The 25254-nt window shown below is 43.1% G+C and overlaps 1 protein-coding gene across 1 annotated transcript in view; it reads right to left on the bottom strand.

Moving 5' to 3' along the window:
* LOC135223540 (vezatin-like) overlaps nt 1-25254 on the bottom strand; it is a gene marked incomplete at its 5' end in the record, with an annotated part of 88695 nt that extends 63441 nt beyond the window's left edge. The window contains 6 exon segments of the mRNA XM_064262027.1: nt 250-487; nt 690-818; nt 1085-1219; nt 6312-6469; nt 8819-8884; nt 25210-25254. Coding sequence (XP_064118097.1) covers nt 250-487; nt 690-818; nt 1085-1219; nt 6312-6469; nt 8819-8884; nt 25210-25254 — 771 coding nt within the window.

Genomic DNA, 25254 nt, shown 5'->3' with positions numbered 1-25254 from the left:
TGACAAATAGTACCCATTAGGTGATACTGTACTACTCTATTTTTACGCTAACCACTTGTATTTATTTTTTTAAGGGTAATGTATTATTTAGGGTTTAAAATCTAGAAATGAGCAATTATATTAGCAGTTTTAGTGAATTGTACCAAACACTCATGATTCCTCCTGATCCATGACAGGTTTTGGAACCTAATCTCGTGAATGTCTGAGGTATTACTGGTAAGTACTATATATAAAACAGAAAACAATTACCTTGAGAAATTTAAGATGTTCAGTGGCATCTTCCCGTAGCTCAGCATTCATCTCCTCAAATTCATCAAAAAGCCCCCGTATACATGGATAGCAAGAAGTTAATGTCTTGAGGTGGTTGTGTGCATGATGAAGGACTGGTAACATAGAGTAGAGGGTGCTATGAAGAGCATGGCGCAACCCTTCACAGTAAGGAGCTTCTTTTCTATTTCTTGATGCAAATGAACTTGATCCATGCACTCTAGAAAAATATATAATTGACTGAATTAAGGATGGTTTCCATATTTCAAGTTATTTGTTCTTAAGCTTAATATACTAAGAAATAATTTTTGCCAGTCAACTAGCACAACTAATAGGTACTTGTTATTCTAAGTACATATTACTAATAGTAAACTGTATATTGTACTTACAATAAATGCTTACAGAAATCACCCACTACTCACAAGATGAATCCTCTAGAAACAAGATCTTCTTCCAAGAGAAATCGCAAAACTTTTGAAACAAGGCCTCCAGAATTTTGAAGAATACTAAGAAAATTATCAACCTCACTAGATGATTTGTATAAAACCCAGCTGAAAATATACAGAAATCTGTAAATAATAATTTTAGACTATCTTCCTTGAGATATGTCTGCAATGCATAAAAAAAGTGTCATACTGTATCTGTATATTTGACGGGAAGCTCAAATATTTAACATTACTAATTTCACCTCTATCCTTAACAGTAATAGAAATTACCCTTAAAATAAAACAAAGTACTATGAAAAAAATTTGATTAATTCAAAATACTGGTAACTCTGAACATTATCACTGTAAGATAAAAAAGAACATCAACTGACCTGGCAGATAAAATCCACGTAAGAGAAGTAACAATGAGCATAAGAAATACGATGCTCCAGTCTGTGGAATCTCTCCAAAAGATGAAAATTAAACTAAAGCACAAGCCTGTGCACAAAAGCAACCCTCGAAAGCACCTGAAAATATAAAAAATGCCAATAACAAATTCAATATTCCATATCAAAACACATGCTTGTGCACAGTATAGTTGCAGCGTTTCAAGCACCTTAAAATCTGAAATACTACTTCTTTATGTCTGTTATCATTCATTTCAGTTTGGGTATTAATTTTTTTTGCAGTAAATGCAGTCCCCGGTTATTGGCAGGGGTTCCATTCTTGGCAGGGTGCTGATAAGCTAAAGCCGCCATTAACTGGAACTCGGATTATGGTGCCAAGTTTCGGTTAATGGGCCAATATTCAAAGCTCGGCCCATTATGGCGCCATAATTCGCCAATTTTGTAGCACTACACAAGCGCCATAAAACCGGATTGCCATCAACCAGGTCCGCTGATAATCAGGGACTGCCTGTATCTACATACCTAAATTTCTTCTCTGGGTCATTCAATCCTCTATCTTTCAGTTCTAAATTTTTTTCCTTGATCAACATTCCAGCTCGTTCTTGTAGTAATTTGAGTTCGGTATCGTAAATATTGAACGCATATACTTTAGATAAAACGTGATGCTCAGGGCCACAATTTATGCATTTTAGTTGTCCTCAGTCCCAGCGTGTTTTATGTTCTTGGGAACTGCAATAAGCAAATCTGGCAAAATTTCTGGATTTATGGCTGTACATATTTGAAACAGTTCTGGCATTGCATGGGTTTGGGAACATAAGGTCTTAGTTCCCTGTTTAATCCAAATATTTTAATTTTCAAGGGCAATGTTTGGCCACTGAACTTTATCTTTGCTATTTTGATTCATTCATTTTTGTCTCTCCTGCTTGGGACCTCATATATTTTAGTCTCCAACATTGCTGTATCATTTTTTTTAACAAATCTGAAAACATTGATTTGTCTTGTATGTCTTCACCTAGATTTGGTACTACTACTGTGGGCCTTGTGCACTATTCATGGTATCATGCCTTTTAACCCATATTTATATTCTTTATAGTATTTCTAATGTGTTGATAACTTTCTGACTAGTTTCTGGTTGTTGTTTTCAACCAACCATTCCCTTTTTTTAATGTCTTATGCTCATCTCTTGTGATGGACATCAATTTAACAGGTCATTTTCCAATTTTAATACAGATAAATCCTGGTCAGCTTGTAAAGTCAAAAACCTTTACCATTTTGACTCTCCAGAGGGAATTAAAAGAAACCAAGGTTAAATCAGGACTCTTATATTTTTCTATGTATTTTCTTAAGCTCCAAATGGTCTTTAGTTGAAATGTATTATTTGTTTTTCCCCCCTTTTTGTGTTGAGGACACAGGCACTGAAACATTTGGCTCAAGGTAAAATGGTTCCATTGTCACAATGCCAGGTCTTTTTTTCCCAGGGATATCCTTTTCCTTGCATGGACTGTTAACAATCAATGCAGAAGGTGCAGAGAGTCCCTACTACAACCTAGAGTGCTTTCGATATTTTCCGTATTTGTCACCATGCCTGTACTCGGTCGAGGAGAGATCTGAGGTACATTCAAAATAGGATACTATGGCCTCCCACCCAATGCCTAGGGAGGTAAAGGAAGTGTCTACATAGGATCAGAAATATCCTGAATATGATCATTTACCCATGCAGATCCTCAGAACTAAGCTATGATGGACTTTGACAACCCAATCATTTGTCCTCTTGAGTTTTATTTCATCAAGAATGGGGCCAGTGTAGTCACTGCATGCGCAATGGAAGTGGTGAATAGAGTTGGCAACCCGTGTATTCCATCCCTGCAGCGGGACCCCCCAGCCCCCAACCTCAACAAGGGGTTTGGATAGGAGGAGGTGTACATAAGGCCTCATATATTCATGAGAGTGATAAAATCAATGCAACCTGTTTTAGGTCATTTGTCCTTCCTTTACTAGAATACTGTTCTCTGGTGTAGATGTCTCCCTCTGACAAAGATTTATCTCTTTTAGATAGAGTGGTTCGTGGTTGAAGGGTTCTACTTCCAAACACTAGCAGTTATGACTTGGACCATCGACGGATGGTCTCTAGTCTATCAAATTTCATGAGTTGTATTTTTACCGAGATATTTCACACTCACAACTGATCCCCAATCCTCTTTTCCTGCCGGGAGTAACCAGATTTGCTAAACAGCAGCACCAATATGCAGTAAATGTGCCTTGCTGTCGAACTTCTCAGTTCCAGAGGTCCTTTATTCCTCACACCATTGGGTTGTGGGAAATCTCTCTGAGGATATTGTGCAGTTGGAACTTCCAAGGTTCAGGCAAAGATGCAATGCATTAATACCCTAAAACAATTCTCCTTATATTTCAATAAATTACTTACATTTTATCCACTTATTTATTACTTTGTTAATTTATTTTTTCTTTTCTAATAACTGATCTCTTCTTTCTATATTTTCTATTAACATCTGTTACTTCTTTAATCTTTTTCCACCCATCTATTAAACTTATTACACTATATGTATGTACTGCTACAATTTTCACTTCTCATTCAACTACATATCTTTTGCAACAGTTCTATGAGGATGATAAATGGGGCCTTGGTTATCGGCGATCCGTCTAGTGACGACGATAACTGGATTTTTGGTGCCAATATGTGCTGATCTCTACTTATTGGCGCCAATAACCAGGGATCGTTGCTGCTATTTCTGATTTTTGGTTATTGTCATACAGTTGGGAACAGAACCCCACCGATAACTGGGGGTTGCCTTAAGGGGGGCTTCCCATTTGATTTTTGATGAATATTTTTGAAATTTTCAAAATCTGGTTAAATGGCCGTAAGACATGAGCAACACCCCTGTTATCACGTGGCCAAAGCATTTTTTAGAAATATTAAAATTAATGGGGTTTTGGCCCCGCCCCTTCACACTGTGACGTAGGGCTGACATTTGGCTCCTAATGACTACTGTCATTTTGTCCTTTATCCGCCCAGTTTATTAATTATTTTAATTTTTATTTTGCATATTCTCTTACGTCTGGCACCAACAATAGCTGATTCCTTGGTGAATGCGTGTTCTGAGGGGTAGCATGCCCAGCAGAGAGAGCCATGCGAGTCAGTGTCCCAGAGTTGCCAAAGGGGAGGTATGCTGCTCTGTATTCCGAGCATTTTATCGTTATTTGCCTTGTTTTTTGCTTGTTTTCTTACATCAAGTAACTCTAAATACAATTTATATACATTTGGGTGTATACTAGAGTGAAAGTGAGACAATACAGGTACTATCCTACTTACAACCAAGTTTGGTTCCGACCCACTGGTTGTAAGTCGGAATGGATGTAAGTCGAACCTTAGAAAGTGGCCAACATACTGGGTAGGGTATACTATCAAACCTTTGCTATATAAGTGCCTACTTAGTACTGTAATGTAATGTACAATCATTATTTCAATCTTTTTACCATAATGTACTTCTACTAATACATTTTAATCATTTATGTAATAGTATATATTACGCACAATCAGGCATTGAGTTACAATGGGGTTAGGTTCTTGCATGCATGTCAGAAGTCGATTCTTACGTAAATTGGTTTGCAATTCAGTCTACAGTACAGTTAATACCAAATGATGCTGCAGATAGGGCAGGGTAACTCAAACTGATGCTGCCTGAGTGATGAGAGTTCTCATACCTGAGTGATGAGAGTTCTCATGAGATGGCACAGTGCCAAGTAACTCAATGGTCAACTGTCTGAAGTAAGGTTGTAAGTACGAGTGGCCGTATGTCGAGCAGGTTGTAAGTCGGATAGTAGCTGTATGCCGAAACTGAATTGTGCAACTATGGTCCGTTTAGTAAATTTTGCTAAAAAGAGACAGGGTCTAAGGTGGACTGTTTTTTTTTGTTGATGTGGCAGCTCCACTATTGTCACCACCATTATTGGCTGATGTATCCAGCGCTGTCCACCATCATCACCACCACCAGCAACACCATCACCACCACCAAAAACAACAACACCAGGCTCTGTTTTAGCTGCTGACAGCCCCGCCCCCATTGCCTCGATGTCGTCTGCTGCGCAATCATCTGAGGTTTTTTCACCTTCACAGTTACGCTAGCAGTTGATGAAAGTAATAAAGGACGATGAAAAGGGAGCATATAATGACAAATTCTTACTTGCTTGGTTTCAAACCAGGCAACAAAGGGTCAGGTGGTACTTGATGATAGCCTCGCCTCAAGCAAATAATACCCCTTTTTAGGGGGGGGACCTGGTGCCAGAAACCAAGCAAAAAAACACTTAAGAACTAATAGAAAGAAGGGAAGGCATTCTGATCTAAGCACTAGTGAGTATTTAACATTTGTTTGTATCATGGTTTTACTCAAAGATCAGATTTTTCCATGAGTGGCAAAAAAAAAAACACTTCTTGACCTTTACGGCCATTTTTCTCAGTTTTCGCTTTTTTGCACTTCAAATGCTAACTATTTTTTATTTATGGACCAATTTTAAAGTTAAATATATCATTGGAAAGAGGAAAGAAAGGCAAATATTTTATTGGGGCTAGATTTTTTCTTAGGTTGACGAGGAACTCGTGGTAACCAAATCAACAAAATTTGGGGGGGAAAATTCCCCCTCAGCCCCCATCCAAAAAAAAGCAAAAAGTGGAAAAACTGTTCAAAACATTGTTTTTCTACTATGATATACTTTCTGTGTATAAAGCCGCATTGCAATAGCTCTAAAAATGAAGGAAGAGTTACAGTTTTAATTTAAATTTTTTTTTTTTTTTTTTTTTTTTTTTTTATCAATAAAAACCAAACTAATCATTCGATCACTCTGAAATTTTTTTGGGAACATCACCTTATATATATGTATAACGTATAATAATTTCATAAAAATCGGAGCATTATTTCTATATAAGCAGACACCCCCCTTAATGGTACCACAAGTTAATAACATTTGTATGACAAAGTCTTGTACTCTGAATGAACATACATAATATGTATCACTGTCATGACACAAATACGAGAAATCCTGAAATTAAAACTTTTGTTTAATTAAAAAGGAGACTTGGTTTCTTTGTCTTTAAATGTCTGGAAACAATTCAAGTACGTACGTACATATCTGAGAAATAATTATATATAGTACATTATTTTTAGTCATACTCAAAATATACCATTTTCATACTTACCATAGAATTATTTCCATTATCCAAAAGTGTTCCCCTGACTGGCAAGTTGAAAGGAAGTCATGAGGAATGAAATGCTTCAATAGCAGCAGATCATCTGATATTAGTAGTTTACTCTCATATGCATTTCTCACAATTCTTTTGCAGAAGTTTTTTCTTAACTGAAATACAAAATATAATTCTAGAATATTTCACTTTACAGATATACATAAGAAATGAGACTTCAATGTCAACAATGATGTCTTCCATTGCACACAAAAAACGGAGATTAATGTAAAACCATCCTAAATTTCATATCTATACTACTAAAAGAACCACTACTATAATTCACCCAAGTGGAAATATGTATACAATGGTAAATGCAATTTAAAAATATTATTGTAACTTGCATTTTACCTAGCTTTGCCAGCCTGAATCTTTTATTACAGGGGTATTCCTTGGAACCAAGCATGTTCAGTTGACATAGCTTATTCCAAGGTATTGTAGTTCCAAGTGGAACCTGTGGTAATAGCTGCCAGCTCACCTAGCTGCACACCCTAGCTTTTTTCTTCAGCCTAAGGAATAATCATGGATTGGTTAAAGATGAGATTATGACAAAAGCCTTAGGATGGTATGTCAAGAAAAAAATGCAATTTAAGCTACTTTAAAAAACTACTAAAGTACTTCTTCTGAAGATATATAAAACCATTGCCTTTATTCATACAATATGGTACTTACTCCATAGATGGGAGGTTTGGTTTCATGAACTGAAAAGTTATTTTGTTCTCAACATAGAACTGTCAGCTTCTAGGTCATGCATACAAGCAGGGGAAGGATGACTCCTGTGACCTCCTTGTAACCTGCTCATAAAGGCTGACAGTACCTGTCTAAGAGGCTGGTGTATGTGTAGGCACCAACTCTCAGAAAGTTTCAGGAAAACCCTCTTACCTACCTATGCATGAGATATCCAGCTTGGTAATTACTGTGGTAATTATTATCACAGCTACATAAAAATAACAATATTCTAAACCCAACCCAGGGAGAGCAGAGAAAACATCCTCATAATGTAACCTTTGGATAAGTGCTCCAATGTTTAAATCACCTGCACTTGACAAGACCTTGCACATACATGGACTGGGCTGTCTATATTTAGGAAAATGAAAGGAGGGAAAGGAGACCTATCATCTATAATATTCATTTTAGTGACACATATCCACCCATGAACTTTACATATGTCAGATGCTCTTGTCTAATTGAGCACATGTAACTGTACAATGTGCTGAGTGCCTAAAAACTTGCCAGTGACAACCCTAAAAAGAGTAAAATGAGATGAGAGTGGTCTGCTTGTGCCAGAACATAGGCCTCAGTACCTGTACCACCAAGAAGTTCCTTATGAATAAGACGGACTGTGCAATTTGTTGGGTTTTCGTAGGCTCATGAATTGGGCACAGTGTCTTTTCACTAACCAGATAACTAGCAGGCCAGTTAGACTACCACAAGAAGCCAGAAGGAAATGGTATTCTTGGACATTTCTCTCTACCAGTTAATGCTAACAAACAGGTGTTGACCCTTGGGCCTAAGTTGTCACTCAGCAAAACTTACACCAAGCACAAAAACATATCTTGATCATTGCCTATGAAGACTTGGGACAGAAAAACTAAAACCTGGAGTCCAAGACAATGATCCATGATCAGAAGTAAGGGAAGCTGACCAGGTAGAGTTAACCTCATCATGTTTCTAAACCAACAAAACCAACTTTACTAGAACAGGAACCTGCACTTTCACAAGAATGCTGACTGGTGGACAATCCCAGTAGACCAGGACTGGGACTGCAGAAGTGAGCAGGTCATGGGCAAGATGCAACGTGGATGGTAGATGGTGACAACCACATGGAATTAATTATGGTAATGACAGTTATTTAAACATGATGCATCAACAGTGATAAAAGGAACACGTATACATTAGAAACTACCTAGTGCTAACTACCTATAATCACTGTAATATAGGCAGCACAAAACATAAAACAGGCTGAGTTGGTCACACAAGTATGTAGCCATAGTATACTGTTAGGTGTCATAAACATTGGGTTATGTCGTATGTAGCCATAGTATACTGTTAGGTGTCATAAACATTGGGTTATGTCTTTAAAACAATGGTAATTTATTAATATATTAATTCATAATTACTACCATAACATTGCCACAAAAGTACTTCCTCACAATCGTACTCAATTAAGACAGCTAACTGGATACTATAAAAACTATTTCTGTTGTTTTATAATTTTGTTTACCTGGTCTACTCCTAAGCAGCACATAAATGCTATGGGTCATATTAGATACATTATTAAAGTATTATAGGAATTATTGTGCCAAATTTTACATAAACTAGGTATATATAAGATTTTAATTTGTTTGCCAAAGCTCATTTATTACAAAAATGCAAATTTAATAACCCCATAGGGAAAAGCAACTACTACAGTACCACTCAAAATATCTGACAAAAACATGCTGGATAAAGCTAACACAACTTACCCGTTTAGGCCAGAAAAGAGAAATTATGACATCCAATATTTTGTTCCTTACTAAAAGCCATTCCACCTGGAAAATCAAAATAAAAACTATTAGCATTGTTAAAACTGACAGTAGTAGGTACATTATGAAATAATATTGCATTTAAATGATGAAATCCTAAAATGATATTGTTAAGATACAATGAAGTTTTATACATACTTACCTGGCAGATATATACTTAGCTATAGACTCCGTCGTCCTGACAGAATTCAAAACTCTCGGCACACGCTACAGGTAGGTCAGGTGATCTACCATTCCCGCCGCTGGGTGGCGGTATCCGGAACCATTCCCGTTTTCTAAGCCAGATTTTCTCTTCCACCTGTCTCCTGAGGGGAGGCTGGGTGGGCCCTTAATCGTATATATCTGCCAGGTAAGTATGTATAAAACTTCATTGTATCTTAACAATATCATTTTTTATACATGCAACTTACCCGGCAGATATATACTTAGCTGATTGACACCCTTGGTGGAGGGTAAGAGACAGCTAAATACATACAAAAATAAAAATTTTAATAACGGGAAACAACAATTGTTGTAGGATATCAATCCTTGGTTCTTACCTGTCTGGGCAGAAGACTTCATGATTACTGTCATTTAGTCTGCATGCCTCAAGAGCTTCAGCGAGGTAACGACCTATAACTGAATAGCCCTTCTGGATCATGTAAATGGGGGCTAGCCCGCTTACGCGACAGAGCCTGCATGGATCGTGCCAATGGGGGCTTACCCGCTTACATGGCAGAGCCTGACCTGTATCTTATCAATGGGGGCTAGCCCTCTTACATGACAGAGCTTTAGGTTTTAACATAATGCACAACGAGGAGACCACAAGTTAATCCCGACCACCTGACCTTCCCAACCATGTTAAATCTAGGAACTGAAAGGGGTTATTCCTATACCCTCTTCCAATCAACCATAAAAACCAAACACCATAATGCTAATTAACCATTAAAAACAACCTAAACAATTAGGATTAACCTCAGCTCCTCCTCCCAGCACTAAATCGCGGAAACGTATGCTCCCAGTGAAAAGCACTTCTCATAAGTAACTCTCACATCTCTTAGATAGTGAGAAGCGAACAACGAGTTACACTTCCAACACGTGGACTCTATTAGGGCTTGAAGGGACCATGTTTTATGAAAGGCCATTGAAGGTTGCCCTATGGCCATCTCTTCGTGTGCTTTCACTCTGAGGAGCCTAAACTGTTCTTCTCCACATTTAAGATGAGCTTCCTTAATAATGTCTTTAATGAAAAACGTAAGGGCGTTTTTTTAAATAGGTCTTGTCGGATCCTTGACCGAACACCAAAGACTTTCTTGCGTACCTCCCAAAATGTTATTGTTAGTATACAATAAGGTTTTGTACATACTTACCTGGCAGATATATACTTAGCTATACGTCTCTGACGTCACGACAGAATTCAAAACTCGCGGCACACGCGACAGGTAGGTCAGGTGATCTACCCTTACCCGCCGCTGGGTGGCGGCTGTAAGAACCAATCTCCCTTTCCAGCCAGAATTTTTCCTTCCACCGTCTCCTGAGGGGAGGCTGGGCGGGCCATCAATCGTATATATCTGCCAGGTAAGTATGTACAAACCGTATTGTATACTAACAATAACATTTTTGTACAAGAACTTTCCTGTCAGATATATACTTAGCTGATTGACACCCTTGGTGGAGGCGGGAAAGAGACAGCATATAAATATGGAAAAAAGGGGAAAACAACACTAGTTGTAGGATGTAAATACAACCTTGGTTCTTACCTGTTTAGGCAGAAGACTCGTAGTTACTGTCTATGAGTCTGCGTTGTCTTAAGAGCTTCAGCGAGGGCGTGACCTACAGCTGACAGACTCTTTGGGTCTATCAAATAAGGGATTTGGTTATCCGCTTACTTGATAGAATCCGAGCAGGATCTGTCAACGGGGATTCGCCCACTTATATGACGAACCTAACCACTATCATTGCAAGGAGCTCAAACATAAACCGATCACCTAACCAATCTAATCATTGTTAGACTACGAAATGAAAAACATGCCTACCCGCATGTTCTTTCAAACAACCAAAAACTACAAACCCTAACAAAGGGAAAAAATATATACTACTAAGGATATGTCTCAGCTCCCTGCCCCAGCACCGAATCCCGCCGATACGTACGGGCCTAACCCGAAGCACTTTTCATACGTAATTTTGACGTCTCTCAGATAGTGGTTTGCAAAGACTGAGTTGCAACGCCAGAATGTTGCCTTCATAATATTACTCAGGGATATGTTTTTGTTAAAGTCAATGACGTGGCAATAGCTCTTACCTCATGAGCTTTGACCTTAAGAACTTTGAATTGACTTTCATCACATATCGCATGCGCTTCTTTCACCAGGCTTCTGATAAAGAAAGAAAGCGCATTCTTCGAAAGAGTCCTCCTTGGATCTCTTACAGAGCACAAAGGTTGACATCATTGCCCTTAAGTTTTTTTCTTTCTCTGTAGATAGAATTTTAAACTTCGTACTGGGCAAAGCGACCTCTCTGCTTCCTCGCCTACTAATGCAGACAACGCCTTGTACTGCAAATCTCCTAGGCCAAGGATTTGAGGGGTTCTCGTTCTTGGCTAAGAACGAAGGAAGAACGAACAGATAGCTGCATCTCCTCTGAATCCCACATTTCCTTCTAGTGCATGGAGTTCACTAACCCTCTTTGCGGAAGCCAATTTGCCATGAGAAAAATTGTCTTCTTCGTGAGGTCTCTAAAACGAGGCAGACTGAGGCGGTTCGAACTTATTGGACCTCAGTAACCGTAGCACTACATCCAGATTCCAACTCGGAACCCTGGAGAAACCTTCTTGGATGTTTCAAACGATCTTATTAGATCATGAAGGTCCTTATCTTCTGAAATGTTTAAGTTTCTGTGCCTAAACATTGCAGATAGCATGATACGATAGCCTTTAATGGTTGATACCGCCAATCCACTTTCTTCCCTAAGGAAAAGTAAGAAGTCTGCTATTTGGGTCCACAGAGGTACTGGAAGAGGAAAAGTGATGGTTCCTACACCATCGCCGAAAGACGTCCCACTTCGATTGGTAGACTCTAAGGGTAGGAAGGCCTTCTTGCTGCTGCGATAGCCGTTGCAACTCTTGCAGAAAAGCCTCTCGTTCTGACCAAACTTTTGACAGTCTGAAGCCAGTCAGATCTAGAGCGGGGAGGTTTTTGTGATACCTCTCGAAGTGGGGTTGTCTGAGCAGATCGATCCTCTGTGGTAATGTTCTCGGAAGATCTACTAACCATTCCAGTACCTCTGTGAACCATACTTGTGCGGGCCAGAACGGGGCTACCAGCGTCATCCTTGCTGCCTCCGATTCTGCAAATTTCTTTAGTCTCTCTCCCAGTATCTTGAATGGAGGAAAAGCATACATGTCTAGACCCTTCCAATCTAGTAGAAACGCGTCTATCGACACTGCCCTCGGGTCCGATATCGGAGAGCAGTAGTTGCTATCCTCGCATTCTTGGCTGTGCCGAAGAGGTCTATATGAGGCTTGCCCCAAAGCTTCCACAGGTCCTGGCAAACATCCTCGTGGAAGAGTCCACTCTGCAGGCAGGACCTTGATCTTTCCTGCTTGAGGAGGTCTGCTCTGACGTTCTTTTCTCCCTGTACGAACCTGGTAAGGAGACAAATCTTCCTTTGCTCTGCCCAAAGCAGAAGTTCTTTTGCTGTCTCGTACAGGGGAAAGAAAGAGTGAGTCCCCCCCTGCTTCCTGATGTAAGCCAGGGGTGGGCCCGTGGTGTTGTCCGAGTTGATCTGTACTGCTGAAGCTAGGACGTGGGGCTCGAAAGCTTTCAAAGCTAGCCAAAACCGCCATCAGCTCCTTCTTGTTGATGTGCCAGGTCACCTGTTCCTTCTTCCAGGTGCCTGACACTTCTCTTGAGCCGAGCGTTGCTCCCAACCAACCTGTTTCCGAGGCGTCGGAATACAACACTTGTTGGGGTTCGGAATGTGAAGGGACATCCCTTCTGCAAACCTGAGAGGGTTGGCCCAACCAAGAGAGGTCCTTCTTGATTTCCCTTGAGATCTCGAAGGAGAACTCTAGGTTTTGCGAACGACACCTCCAGTTTCGATGTAGAAAGAACTGGAGAGGTCTGAGGTGCAACCTTCCTAGAGAAAGGAATTGCTCCAACGAGGAGAGTGTCCCAACAAACTCATCCACTCCCTCGCTGTGCATACTTCTTTCTCTAGGAAGGCTTTGACTTTCTCTGACCCTCGGGCTATCCGTTCTGGAGACGGAAAAACCCTGAAAATCCAGAGAAGCCATCCGAAATCCCCAGATAGATACGATCTTGACTGGGGATCAACTGAGACTTTTTGAAAGTTCACCAAAAGTCCCAGAGAACTTGCCATGAAAAGGGTCTTTTGTAGGTCCTCCAAACATCTTTTCTGCGACTTGGCTCTGATTAGCCAGTCGTCCAAGTAAAGGGACACTCTGACTCCCTCCAAATGTAGCCATCTTGCTACATTTTTCATTAGGCCTGTGAAGACCTGAGGGGCTGTTGAAAGGCCGAAGCACAAAGCCCTGAACTGGAATATCCTTCCTCCCATCATGAACCTGAGGTATTTCCTTGAAGAAGGATGGATAGGCATAGGAAGTAAGCGTCCTGAAGATCTAGGGACACCATCCAGTCCCCTGGCCGAAGGGCCGCCAACACTGAGGATGTCGTCTCCATGGCGAACTTCCTCTTTCTACAAAGAAATTCAGGGCGCTTACATCCAGAACCGGTCTCCATCCTCCTGAGGCTTTTGGAACTAGAAAAAAGGCGGTTGTAAAAGCCCGCTGAGCAAGGGTCGCTCTCAGCTCTATAGCCTGCTTTCTCGAACATTTGTTCCACTGCTTGTGTTAAAGCAAGGCTCATGATGGGATCCCTGTACCTGGCCACCAACTCCCTCGGAGTCGTTGTCAACGGTGGTCTTTCCGTAAAGGGAATCAGATATCCTTTCCGGATAATCGAGAGGGACCAGTTGTCCGCTCCTCTCTTTGCCCAGGCTTCCGAGAATCTTAGAAGTCTGGCACCTACTGGTGTTTGGAGGACTACTTCCCTACTTCTTAGCTCTGCAGAGCGTGAGAAGGATCTACCTCTCTTGAAAGGTCTATTACCTCTCGAGGTAGAGGCTCTAGAAAGGAGGGCCCCCTCGAAAGGGCTCCTGTCTAGCTGGAGTCTCCTTCATCGTCTTCGTCTGGAAGGAGGTCCTAGGCTTCCGTGCCGACTGCGCGAGCATGTCCTGAGTCGCCTTCGCGAGATAGTACCTGAGATGTGTCCTGTATTATCTTCTTCGGAAATAGCAGAGGCGAGAGCTGCGAATACAGAAGAGAGGCTCTTTGGGCATGCGAAACAGACTTAGTCAGAAAAGAGCAGAAGACTGATCTCTTCTTAAGGATCCCTGCTCCAAACAGGGAGGCTATTTCGCTCGATCCATCTCTAACTGCTTTATCAATGCACGTTAGAACACTGTTGAGATCTTCTGGCGAAATAGCATCCGAGTTCTGAGTCTTCTTAGCCAAGACCCCCAAAGACCAGTCAAGGAAGTTGAAGACTTCCAAGACTCTAAACATTCCCTTCAGCAGGTGGTCAAGCTCGTTCATAGCCCAGGTAGTCTTAGCAGACAAAAGAGCCGAGCGTCGTGCGCATCTACCAGAGAAGAGAACAGTCCGCATCCTACCTAATGAAAGGAAAAGACCCAGGCCTAGGGGTTCTCCAGACTCGTACCAAAAATCCCAGTCTGCCCGTAAGCTTGGAAGGAGGGAAAGAAAACACAGTATTCCCTTTCTCTTCTTTAGAAAGCAGCCAATCACCAAAACCTCTCAAAGCCTTCTTCATTGAGATGGTTGGCTTCATCCTCACACAAGAGGAAACTTTCGTCTTCTTCGAAGTCGAGAATAAAGAGAGAGGAGACGGAGGAGCGACGGGAGTAAGGGAGTCTCCAAACTCTTGAAGAAGGAGATCTGTAAGGATCTTATATGACGAAACTGACGAGTCCTTCACCAAATCCTCTTCTGAAGGTTCAACTTCATCCACTGAAGAACCCTCCGTTTCTTTACGAGGGCAGTTAGCCTTCTCTAAAGAAGTGCGCCTGTCCAGAGAGTGTCTAGTAGCAGACTGGCGCCTATCAGGGAAGGCAAATTTCTGGAGAGCTCTCTAGAATGAGTCTTTATACTCTGATGAAAGTGCGTGCTCTTTGATCCTTAGTCCTACTCCTAGAATTCCGGGCTTCCAAAGGGGAGCGCCTGCTAGGAGAGGAGAGCCTACTATGCTCAAGGCGCTTCTCAGGATCCATGCGCCTGTTTTCAAAGGAGAGCGGCTTGCCAGGCGAGCTGCGCCTACCATGAGGCGAACGCCTACTAGGCTCTTGGCGCCTACTTACAGGAGAGCGAAGCCCTGGAGAAGGTCGCCTACTAGGAGACCGGCGTCTACCATGCTCACAAACTTCGATCCAGACTTGTGTGTCTCTTCAAAAGGTAGTCTCCCAGAAGAGACATATCTTCCAGGCTCTACACGCCTGTCCTGAACAGAGCGGCTAAAAGGAGAGCCGCACCTATCAGAGAAAAGCGCCTATCCTCCGCACCACGCTTGGGAGCGGGAGAGCGTCTACTTTGGGGAGTAGCGCCTACTAGGCTCAAGGCGCCTAACAAAAGGCGAGATCCTGTCTCTTGACGAATCCATCAAAGAGTAGGCTCTCTTATCCAGGAGAATGAAGGATCTTCGGAAATGAGCGAGAAGAAGAGGCTGTTACGCCTGTTCTTTAGACAAACGCCTACTAGGCGCTAGATCCCTTCCTACTGGAGAGATGTAGTCACCAGGAGAAAGCTTCTTGGGCGATTGACGCCTGGAAGACGACAAGCGCCTGCCGAGGGAAGAGCGCCTCCTTCCATCCGCTGATACAGGAGAGAGACCCGACTCTGACTGAGACGGTAACACAGGCGAAGGAATCCAAGACTTCTTAAGAAGAGAGACGTCTTTCCGACGCGTTCCTCCTGCCAAGGAGCCCGCCAGCGCCGAATCTGCGCTTGCAGTCCAGCAAGAATTCGAGCTGGGAGATTTTGCAAAATCCTCCACCGAGAAGAGCCTCGAAGCCTACTATGAGGCGAGAACTCCTGCTCCCTCCTGGGTTTTCTTGATCTCTACTTCCGGCTCTTCTGGAAAAACTTCCGGGCTGGAAGGAAAGGCGCCAGGAGCCTTCCAGGCTCTCTTCAGCGGTCGCGAAGAATCCGAGGCGCTCCATCCTCTTCTAGGCGAAGGTGAGGAAGAAGAAGAGAAGCATTGGCGCAATACCTCCTTCTTCGCGCGAACAAGGGCAGCCTGGGTACGAGCATCAGGATCTACCGAGGGGACGCCTGATCGGTGGGAAGTTTCTCCCTAACCTTTCCTGCGGCTGTTGACTTTCCTCCTCCACTGGGACTGGGAGTCTGGAAGAGGTCTAGGCCTGGAAGCATTAAGGAGCCGATCAGACGCACCCTCCACTGCACTGTTGTCACTGCACAATTCACCTTCACTACTCTTACCTTGCAAACGAACGAATCTTCTTTTCCATGCTAAGGATCGTGGCTCTCATGGTTGCCACTTCCGTAGTCGTATCCTTAGGTTCGATGCAGGGCGCAGGAGCTGAAACTGGAGAAGGTTCTAATGCTACAACAGGATTTTCTTCTACCTCGCTAATACGAGACTTACTAGAACTCCTAGACGAAGCCTTTCTCACCCTGTCTTTCTCTAACTTCCTCAAGTAGGAAGAAAGAGCCTTCCATTCACCCTCATCCAACTTCTCAACACTCATTACACGGGTTAACAAAAAGAACATTCTTTCCCTCTACATTTAAAGCAAACAGTGTGAGGATCTACCGTAGCTTTCGGTAGTCTCACCTTGCATTCATCCATAGAGCACACCCTAAACATAGAAGATTTCTTAACCTCTAACTCAGACATCTCGTAATCAAAGAAAAATCCAAATCAATATTCAAAAACAATCCACAAATGCGTATGCCAAGCCAACAAGATCAGGTACTTCACCGAAAGTCAGTCCAAATAAATCCACGGCAACGAGAATTGAATAAAGCTGTCAGGAGGTAACAACCACAGGTGTAGTCGTCACCGGCGACAGAAAATTTTCTGGGCGGCTGGAAAGGGAGATTGGTTCTTACAGCCGCACCCAGCGGCGGGTAAGTAGATCACCTTGACCTTACCTGTCGCGTGTGCCGCGAGTTTTGAATTCTGTCGTGACGTCAGAGACGTATAGCTAAGTATATATCTGACAGGAAAGTTCATGTACAAAAAGAGACTTTCTTTGTAAATAAAATTTCAGAGCTCTTACGGGACATAGGGTCTTCTCCTGTTCTTCTCCCGTCAGAGAAGAGAGTGCTTTCACTTCGAAGCTTCTAGGCCATGGTTTTGATAGGTTTTCGTTCTTGGCTAAGAAGAGAGGCTTAAAAGAGCAAATTGCAGCCTCCTTCTTAAAACCCACTCTGCCTTCTAACGCTTGAAGTTCACTCACCCTTTTTGCCGTGGCTAGGGCGAACAGGAATAGAGACTTCCTTGTCAAATCTCTAAAGGAAGAATTATTGGCAGGTACGAATTTTTCAGACATAAGATAATGAAGTACTATATCCAAGTTCCAACTGGGATTCTTTGTGTTCTGACTTTTTGAGGTCTCGAAAGACCTAATAAGATCATGTAGGTCCTTATTGTCCGACACATCCAGGCCCCTATGCCTGAAAACCGAGGCCAGCATACTTCTATACCCCTTGATCGTAGAGACAGCTAGGCCACACTTTCTTCTAAGGTAAAGAAGAAAATTTGCAATGTCGGTTATAGAGGTACTGGAAGAGGATACCTCATGCGCCCTGCACCATCTTCTAAACACCTCGCACTTCGACTGGTACACTCGTAACGTGGAGGGTCTCCTGGCTCTTGCGATTGCTTTTGAAGCTTCTCGAGAAAACCCCCTCGCTCTAACGAGTCCTTCGATAGTCTGAAGGCAGTCAGACTTGGAGCGGGGAGGTTTTTGTGATACCTGTCGAAGTGGGGCTGTTTGAGAAGATCGTTCCTTAGTGGGAGCGATCTGGGAAGATCCACCATCCACTCCAGTAACTCGTCACCCATCTAGGCTGGCCAAAAGGGGGCGATCAACGTCAATTTCGTTCCTTCTGAGGAGGCGAACTTCCTTATTACTTCCCCTACTAGTTTGAAGGGGGGAAAAGCGTACCCGTCTAGTCCCTTCCAATCCATGAGGAGGCCGTCTATCGCTATTGCTCTTGGATCTGCGATCGGGGAGCAATAATTCTCCAACCTCTTGTTCCAGTTGGTTGCGAACAAGTCTATGTTCGGCCTTCTCCATACCCCCATAACTGCTCGCACACTTGAGGGTTGAGGGTCCATTCGGTGGGGAGGACTTGGTTTTTTCTGCTTAGCAGATCCGCTCGAACATTTCTCTCTCCCTGTATAAATCTCGTTAGCAGAGAGATCTCCTTCTCTTGAGCCCAAAGCAACAACTCCCTCGCTGTCTCGTAAAGGGAGAATGAATGGGTTCCTCCTTGCTTTCTGATATACGCTAGGGCTGTCGTGTTGTCGGAATTGACCTGAATGATCGATCCTGAGATCTGCTTTTGAAAGTGCAATAGAGCTAAGTGAATGGCTTTCAATTCCTTTTTGTTTATGTGCCAGGACACCTGAGCTCCTTCCCAGGTGCCTGACACTTCTTCCGAACCCAACGTTGCTCCCCATCCTACATCCGACGCGTCTGCAAACAACGCTCGGAGAGGGCTCTTTATGTGTAAGGATACTCCTGACCGAGTTTTCTTCGGGTCTAGCCACCACCGAAGATCTTGCTTGATCTTGTCCGTGATCCTGAACGATTCTTCGAGGTCCTGGGAACTCTGATCCCAGTTCTCCTTCAGATAATACTGAAGGGGTCTTAGGTGCAGTCTCCCTAAGGAAACGAACTGCTCCAACAAGGATATGGTTCCCAGCAAACTCATCCATTCCCTCGCAGAGCAATGTTCTTTCCCTAGAAACACTGACACCTTTGCAAGGCAGCGTTCTATTCTCTCTGTTGATGGAGACGCTAGAAAACCCCGAGAATCCATCTGAATCCCCAGATAAACTATGTTCTGCTGGGGATCCAGCTGGGACTTCTCGAGGTTGACTAGGAGTCCCAGTGACTGTGTCATCTTTAGTGTTACCGAAAGGTCCTCCAGACACTGATCCTTCGACTTTGCTCGTATTAGCCAGTCGTCCAAATACATCGAGATCCTGATTCCTTTTAAATGTAGCCAATGCGCCACATTCCTTAGGACACCCGTGAAGACTTGAGGGGCCGTCGACAGTCCAAAGCAAAGCGCTCGAAATTGGAAGACTCTTCCCTGTGACATGAATCTGAGGTATTTCCTTGATGCCGGATGAATTGGCACATGGAAATATGCATCTTGAAGGTCCAGGGATACCATCCAGTCCCCTGGACGAAGAGCAGAAAGTACAGAGGAAGAAGTCTCCATCGAGAACTTCTTCTTGATCACAAAGAAGTTCAGCGCACTTACGTCCAAAACTGGCCTCCACCCGCCCGAGGCTTTGGGTACCAGGAATAGACGGTTGTAGAAACCTGGTGAATGGAGATCTTGAACGGTTCTATTGACCTCTTCTGCAGCATAAGTTCTACTGCTTGCAGGAGAGCTTGACTCTTGACAGGATCTTTGTATCTCGCTGTTAACTCCCTTGGAGTTCTTGTTAAGGGAGGATATTCCCTGAAGGGGATGAGGTATCCTCTCTCGAGGATAGAGAGGGTCCAGCTGTCCGCCCCTCTCTGCGCCCAGACTCTGGCAAAGTTCGAAAGTCTGGCGCCTACAGCTATCTGGAGGACTTCTTCATTTTGCCTTCCCGGCAGGTCTCCTGGAAGGTCTTCCTCTGGTGTCCGGTCTTCTACCTCTAAAAGGGGTTCTTGAGGAGGAAGAGGCTCCTCGAAAGGACTGCTGAAAAGGTGTTTTCTCCTTCTTTTGAAAGGGAACAGCAGGCTTGAACCTCTTTGCTGACTGTGTCAGTAGATCCTGCGTAGCCTTACCAGCTAAAGATTTTGCTATATCCCTCACCGTGTCCTGTGGAAAAAGGTGGTTATATAGTGGAGAATATAGCAAGGCCGACCTCTGCAGAGGAGAGACTGACTTGGACAGGAAAGAACCGTACACTGCTCTCTTTTTTAATACTCCCGATCCAAAAAGGGCAGCCACTTCCACCGAACCGTCCATCACCGCTCTTCTAAACAAGATAATACACTCGATAGTTCCTCCATACTGACAAATTCGGGATCTTGGGCTCTCTTCGCAAGGGCTCCCAAAGCCCAGTCCATAAAATTAAATACTTCGAGTGTCCTGAAGAAGCCCTTTAGGAGATGATCTAGTTCACACATCCCCCATGTCGCTTTTGCTGAGAGTAGAGCGCGCCTCCTTGAAGAATCGACTAAGGAAGCGTAATCTGCATCTGCGGATGAAGGCAGTCCTAAGCTCATAGGCTCCTGGGTATCGTACCATCTTCCAGGTTTACCCGTGAACTTTGAAGGAGGGCATGAAAAAACAGTCTTGCCCGCTTCTCTTAGTTTTAAGCCACTCTCCAAAGCCTTTGAATGCTTTTTTCATGCTAAGGGTAGGACGCATTTTCACGAATGAGGATGCTTTTGGAGACTTCGTGCTGGACAACAAAGATCCTGGAGAGGGCGGATCCGCTGGTTGAAGCTTATCCCCGAACTCCTGCAACAACAGCAAAGACAATCTCTTATAGTCAGAGACTACTAAATCCACTGGTAATTCCTCATTCGAGACTTCTTCTAAGTCTCCGGCTGTAGGAGATCCCTTCGAAGGAGAGCGGTTCTTAGAAGTAGAGGGACTTCTCTCAAAAGAAGATCGTCGTCCGTGCGACCTATTCTTGCTACTGCAAAGCGCAAGGGAGCTCGTAAAGGCAGGAGATCTCCTCTCAGTAACCTGTTTTCTACCAGGTGAAGGGCTCCTACTCTCAGAAGAGCTCATAAAGTGCGAAGGGGTCTTACTCCGACCTAAGCTCCTACAAGGTTCCTGGCGCCTGCTTGACTCCTGGATTCCTCTTGACTCCTGCTTGACTCCTGGCGTCTGCTAGACTCCTGGCGCCTGCTTGACTCCTGGCGCCTGCTTGACTCCTGAAGCCTGCTTGCCTCCTGGCGCCTGCTTGACTCCTGGCGCCTGTCTTGACTCCTGGTAAGCTCTTGACGCCTCTCACTAGACTCCTGGCGTCTGGTAAGCTCTATACGCCTACTATATTCTTGACGCCTACTAGGCTCTGTCAACTCCTGGCGTTTGAAAACATCCTGTTTCTTAGGCTCTTGACGCCTAACCTGGTCCTCCGTAGAGGAGTCCGACTCCTGACCTCTCCGAAAAGACGTAGCTGATCGTTTGCTCTGCGAGCGGCTACCGCTGGGAACTTTCTTTCTATACAGAGGTGAGGATCGCTTAAAGGGAGAACGAGAGAGTCTCTCAGGTGACGAACGCCTGCTAGAGTGAGAAACTTCCCTTCTACCAGGAGAAGAAAACTTCGATCTCTTCACTGGAAGGGAGGAGTCTTTTCTTCCAGACGACTCCGTATGTAGAGCGCCTACCAGGGAGGATATTTGTTCCAGTAGATTAAGCAGGAAGAGCTTAGTCGGGTCTTGAGGCGCTGGAGACGGTCTTCTAGCCTTCTTACTACTCGAAGGAAAATTCTCTGGAAAGCGCTCAGGGCTCGAATCAAAAGCGTCTCCTTTCGGTGCGACCCACGATCTCTTCAACGGACGAGACTTCGAAGCAGAGCTCCATCCACGCCTAGACGAGGAGGAGTCCGACGCGGAAAAGCACTCTTCCAGGATGCCTTTTCTACAGCTATCCAAGGCAGCCTGGGTCGTTACTTCAGGATCTGCCGAAGGGACGCCTGATTGTTGGGGATGCTCCACATCCTCCCTGCGGCTTTTGACATTCCTCCTCCCCTGGTCCTGGGAGTTTGGAAGCGGTCTAGGCGTAGGAGCAATGCGGAGCCGATCAGGCGCCCCCTCCACTGCACTGGGGTCACTGTACTCACTGACACTCTTACCTTGCGTTTCCATAGCTTTAAGCTGATCCTGAAGCTCCCTGATCGAGGATCTCATTCTTTCCATTTCTGAAAGTGAATCCTTAGATTCAACGCAGGGAGAAGGGGCTGAGGTTATGGGAGAAACATCATCTAGCTTGTTAGTTTCTAATTCAGGCTCAAATGAACAGGATCTACTCGAGCTTCTTGCTGAAGCTTTTCTAGCTCTATCCTTCTCTCTTTTCTTAATATAAGAAGCTAAATCCTTCCATCCTTGCTCTGTAAGTCCCTCACATTCAGCACAAGTTCTATCAAATGCACACTCAGAACCTCTACATTTAATACAAAGTGTATGAGGATCTACCTCGGCTTTAAACAACCTAGTTCTGCATTCGTCCCTTGCACACACCCTAAACTTAGGTGTTACCTTAACTTCAGCCATATTAATAGAAAAAACCAAATCCAAGTTCTAACACAGTGAACAATAAGCGTATACCAATCCCGAGAAAAAACAAGAGTACTTCACCAAATCAGTCCAACCAATTCTCGGCAAACGAGCAGAATTCCAACAGGAGAGACCAAACAACAGTTGTTGCCGGCCTCAGCGACAGAGAAAATCTGGCTTAGAAAACGGGAATGGTTCCGGATACTGCCACACAGCGGCGGGAATGGTAGATCACCTGACCTACCTGTAGCGTGTGCCGCGAGTTTTGAATTCTGTCGGGACGACGGAGTCTATAGCTAAGTATATATCTGCTGGGTAAGTTGCATGTATAAAAATGTTATTTACCTAACTGAATTTTAGTTAAATTTACATACTGTATATGGTGAATTTTTTCAAGATAACTAGAATTTTTCCAAACAATATACAAACCCAGTCTTTTATATGGATAGTACCTTCAGCAACAACTGATACATTCACTGAAGCTTGGTAAAAAGGTTTTTAAATCTCACAGCAGCTAGAGGCGAGGTGTGGGAACCACCCATGGAGTCAGATGTACAATGTTACTTTTCATCCTGACACCTGCGCCTACACATGCAACCTGGGAAGCTACGCACATTATGAGCATCTGGTCAACACCACCTCTACTCTGCACCCTTTTACCAAAGCATAGGAGTAACAAAACCGGGGCAGTCCTCTAGTCCAGGGTGTGGGAAGACTGAAGGTCTAGATCACAATCAGGAACTTCCATATCAATGCTACCTATGGTAGATCTCACTTACAGATGAGCAAAACTGTCATTTACCCCAAAAAAGGGAACACACTCACTCAAAGTCCTACAGAACCTCTTGAACCTCTTGTGAGATGACTTCTTATATATTTCTTCTCCTCCCTGGTGGAGGAGGAGGTTGTTTATGTGTATTCACCTTACTCCATCCTCGGAACTTCATTTCCCAAGATGGTGAAAACTGGTAGAGCCAGAGATCAGTATCATCATTAGTCTAGCCATGATGTTATGGCATTATACTAATGGTTTTTTTCTAATTAATGACCCTATAATTTATCTTTTTATTTATATTCTTATTTAATGTTTTGTTTATTTTATTTTAGTTCATAGTTTTGTTGCTATTTTTTTGAGTCACTATTCACTTCTCCCCATTCATCATGAACCTTTCTCCTTTCAAATGTAATGGAGGGAGGGCTTATAAAACATAGTAAATAAATAAGAGTCCTGCATATTCCAAAATCCACAACGATGATTATCACCTAACAGCATGATGACTGCTAAATGAGGTCTGACCATGCTGAACTCCTTAGCAGGAACAGAAACCAATGATGAAACAGAATAGTTCTTAAAAGATGATTACAGCTAAGTGATTCATGATAAGCAGCAAAGGACTGAGTGAAGGCCACTTCTACTGCAAGTACAGTGGAACCTCAACATACGAAAGTCCCTACTTACGAAAAATCCAAGTTACGAAAGCAAAGACAAAGATTTTTTTGCTTCTGTATACGAAAATAATTCAAGTTGCAAAAGGGTTAAGTCCGAGATTCGCCCGGACCTCCAAGAACAATTTTAAAACTCGGCCTGCCAACTGAGTAGATTTGCCACCATCCTCCCGCTCTCCCATTGGTTCCTGATGCTAGTCACCGCCATAAGATCCTGCTCTCCTATTAGTCAGCATCATGCCTCTATGTAAAGGCATTCCTTGACCATTTTTTGTGGCAGCGTTATCGTAAACACTGGAATTCGTTCATTCACATATGTTTTGCTTGTTAACATAAATTCGTGTTAGTGATTTCGCTTTCGTTGTACTGTAAGTTACTTTATCGTGTTGTGTGTGAACTTAATTACTTACGTTATTAGCCATGGGTCTCAAGAATGTTGCTGAAGTTCACGGAAAGAAGAGGATGCTTTCTATGGAGAACAAAGATAGAGATAATCAAGAAGTGTTAATGTTTTCTGCCATTTGTTAATGTGTTTCATAAAGTTTAGTGTTAATGTTTTCTGCTATTTTTTAATGTGTTTCGTATAGTTGAGTGTTCATGTTTTCTGCCATTTGTCCTCCTCCTCTGTCGCCACTTTCGGAGATCACCTCACTCGAAAGGTAAGTTTCCACATTTTACTACATATGTACGTACATGTACGTAAAGTAGTTCTTGTACCATGTACACTAATAACTTTATTTACAAGTATACGTACTACAATAAAGGTTATATTAGGTATTGAATGGTCCAAATTGTTGTATTTCATTGTTTATTGGTCAATTTAGCTTTATTATAAAATTTACTGTGGTGTTTTTGTAGCGCTTGGAACGAATTAGGCAATTTACATGTAAAATGTAGTTCAAGATACGAAAAAATCAGGTTACGAAGGCCGCTTTGGATCGGATTAATTTCGTATCTTGAGGTACACTGTATTTTTATGATGCCGCACTATCTTTTCAATTATGAAGTGGGCCAGCCTAAACATTCCTCATAGGGTACTTTTGGGATGCATGGGCTGCCCCTGTAAAAACAAACAACATACCCTACATAATAAACAGAAAACCCCAAAGGTTTCGATTTCCAGGTGGTCAGGGTGAAGCGCAGCATGACAGCTGTACTTGACAGTGGCCAAAGAAAATGTGTTTGACAATGGCAAGTGAGTTGGGCAGGGAGAAGGGGGTGGCTACCATCAGTTTGGTAACAACTAATTGCACTGAGAACCACCTTCTTATTAGGCAATTATTTGTATTCCCATAAGAACAATGAATAATCATTACAAACACCACAACTCCTACATTTTTCAGAAAGTTTAAAACAAGATGAAACCCTGAGTGATGAATTACCTTTTTCTTTTCACCTCCTGGTGAACAATGACTTTCTTGATAAAA

This window comes from Macrobrachium nipponense, chromosome 20 (assembly GCF_015104395.2).
Source record: "Macrobrachium nipponense isolate FS-2020 chromosome 20, ASM1510439v2, whole genome shotgun sequence".
Lineage (NCBI taxonomy): Eukaryota > Metazoa > Arthropoda > Malacostraca > Decapoda > Palaemonidae > Macrobrachium > Macrobrachium nipponense.
This window is presented reverse-complemented; position numbering and strand designations above follow the sequence as displayed.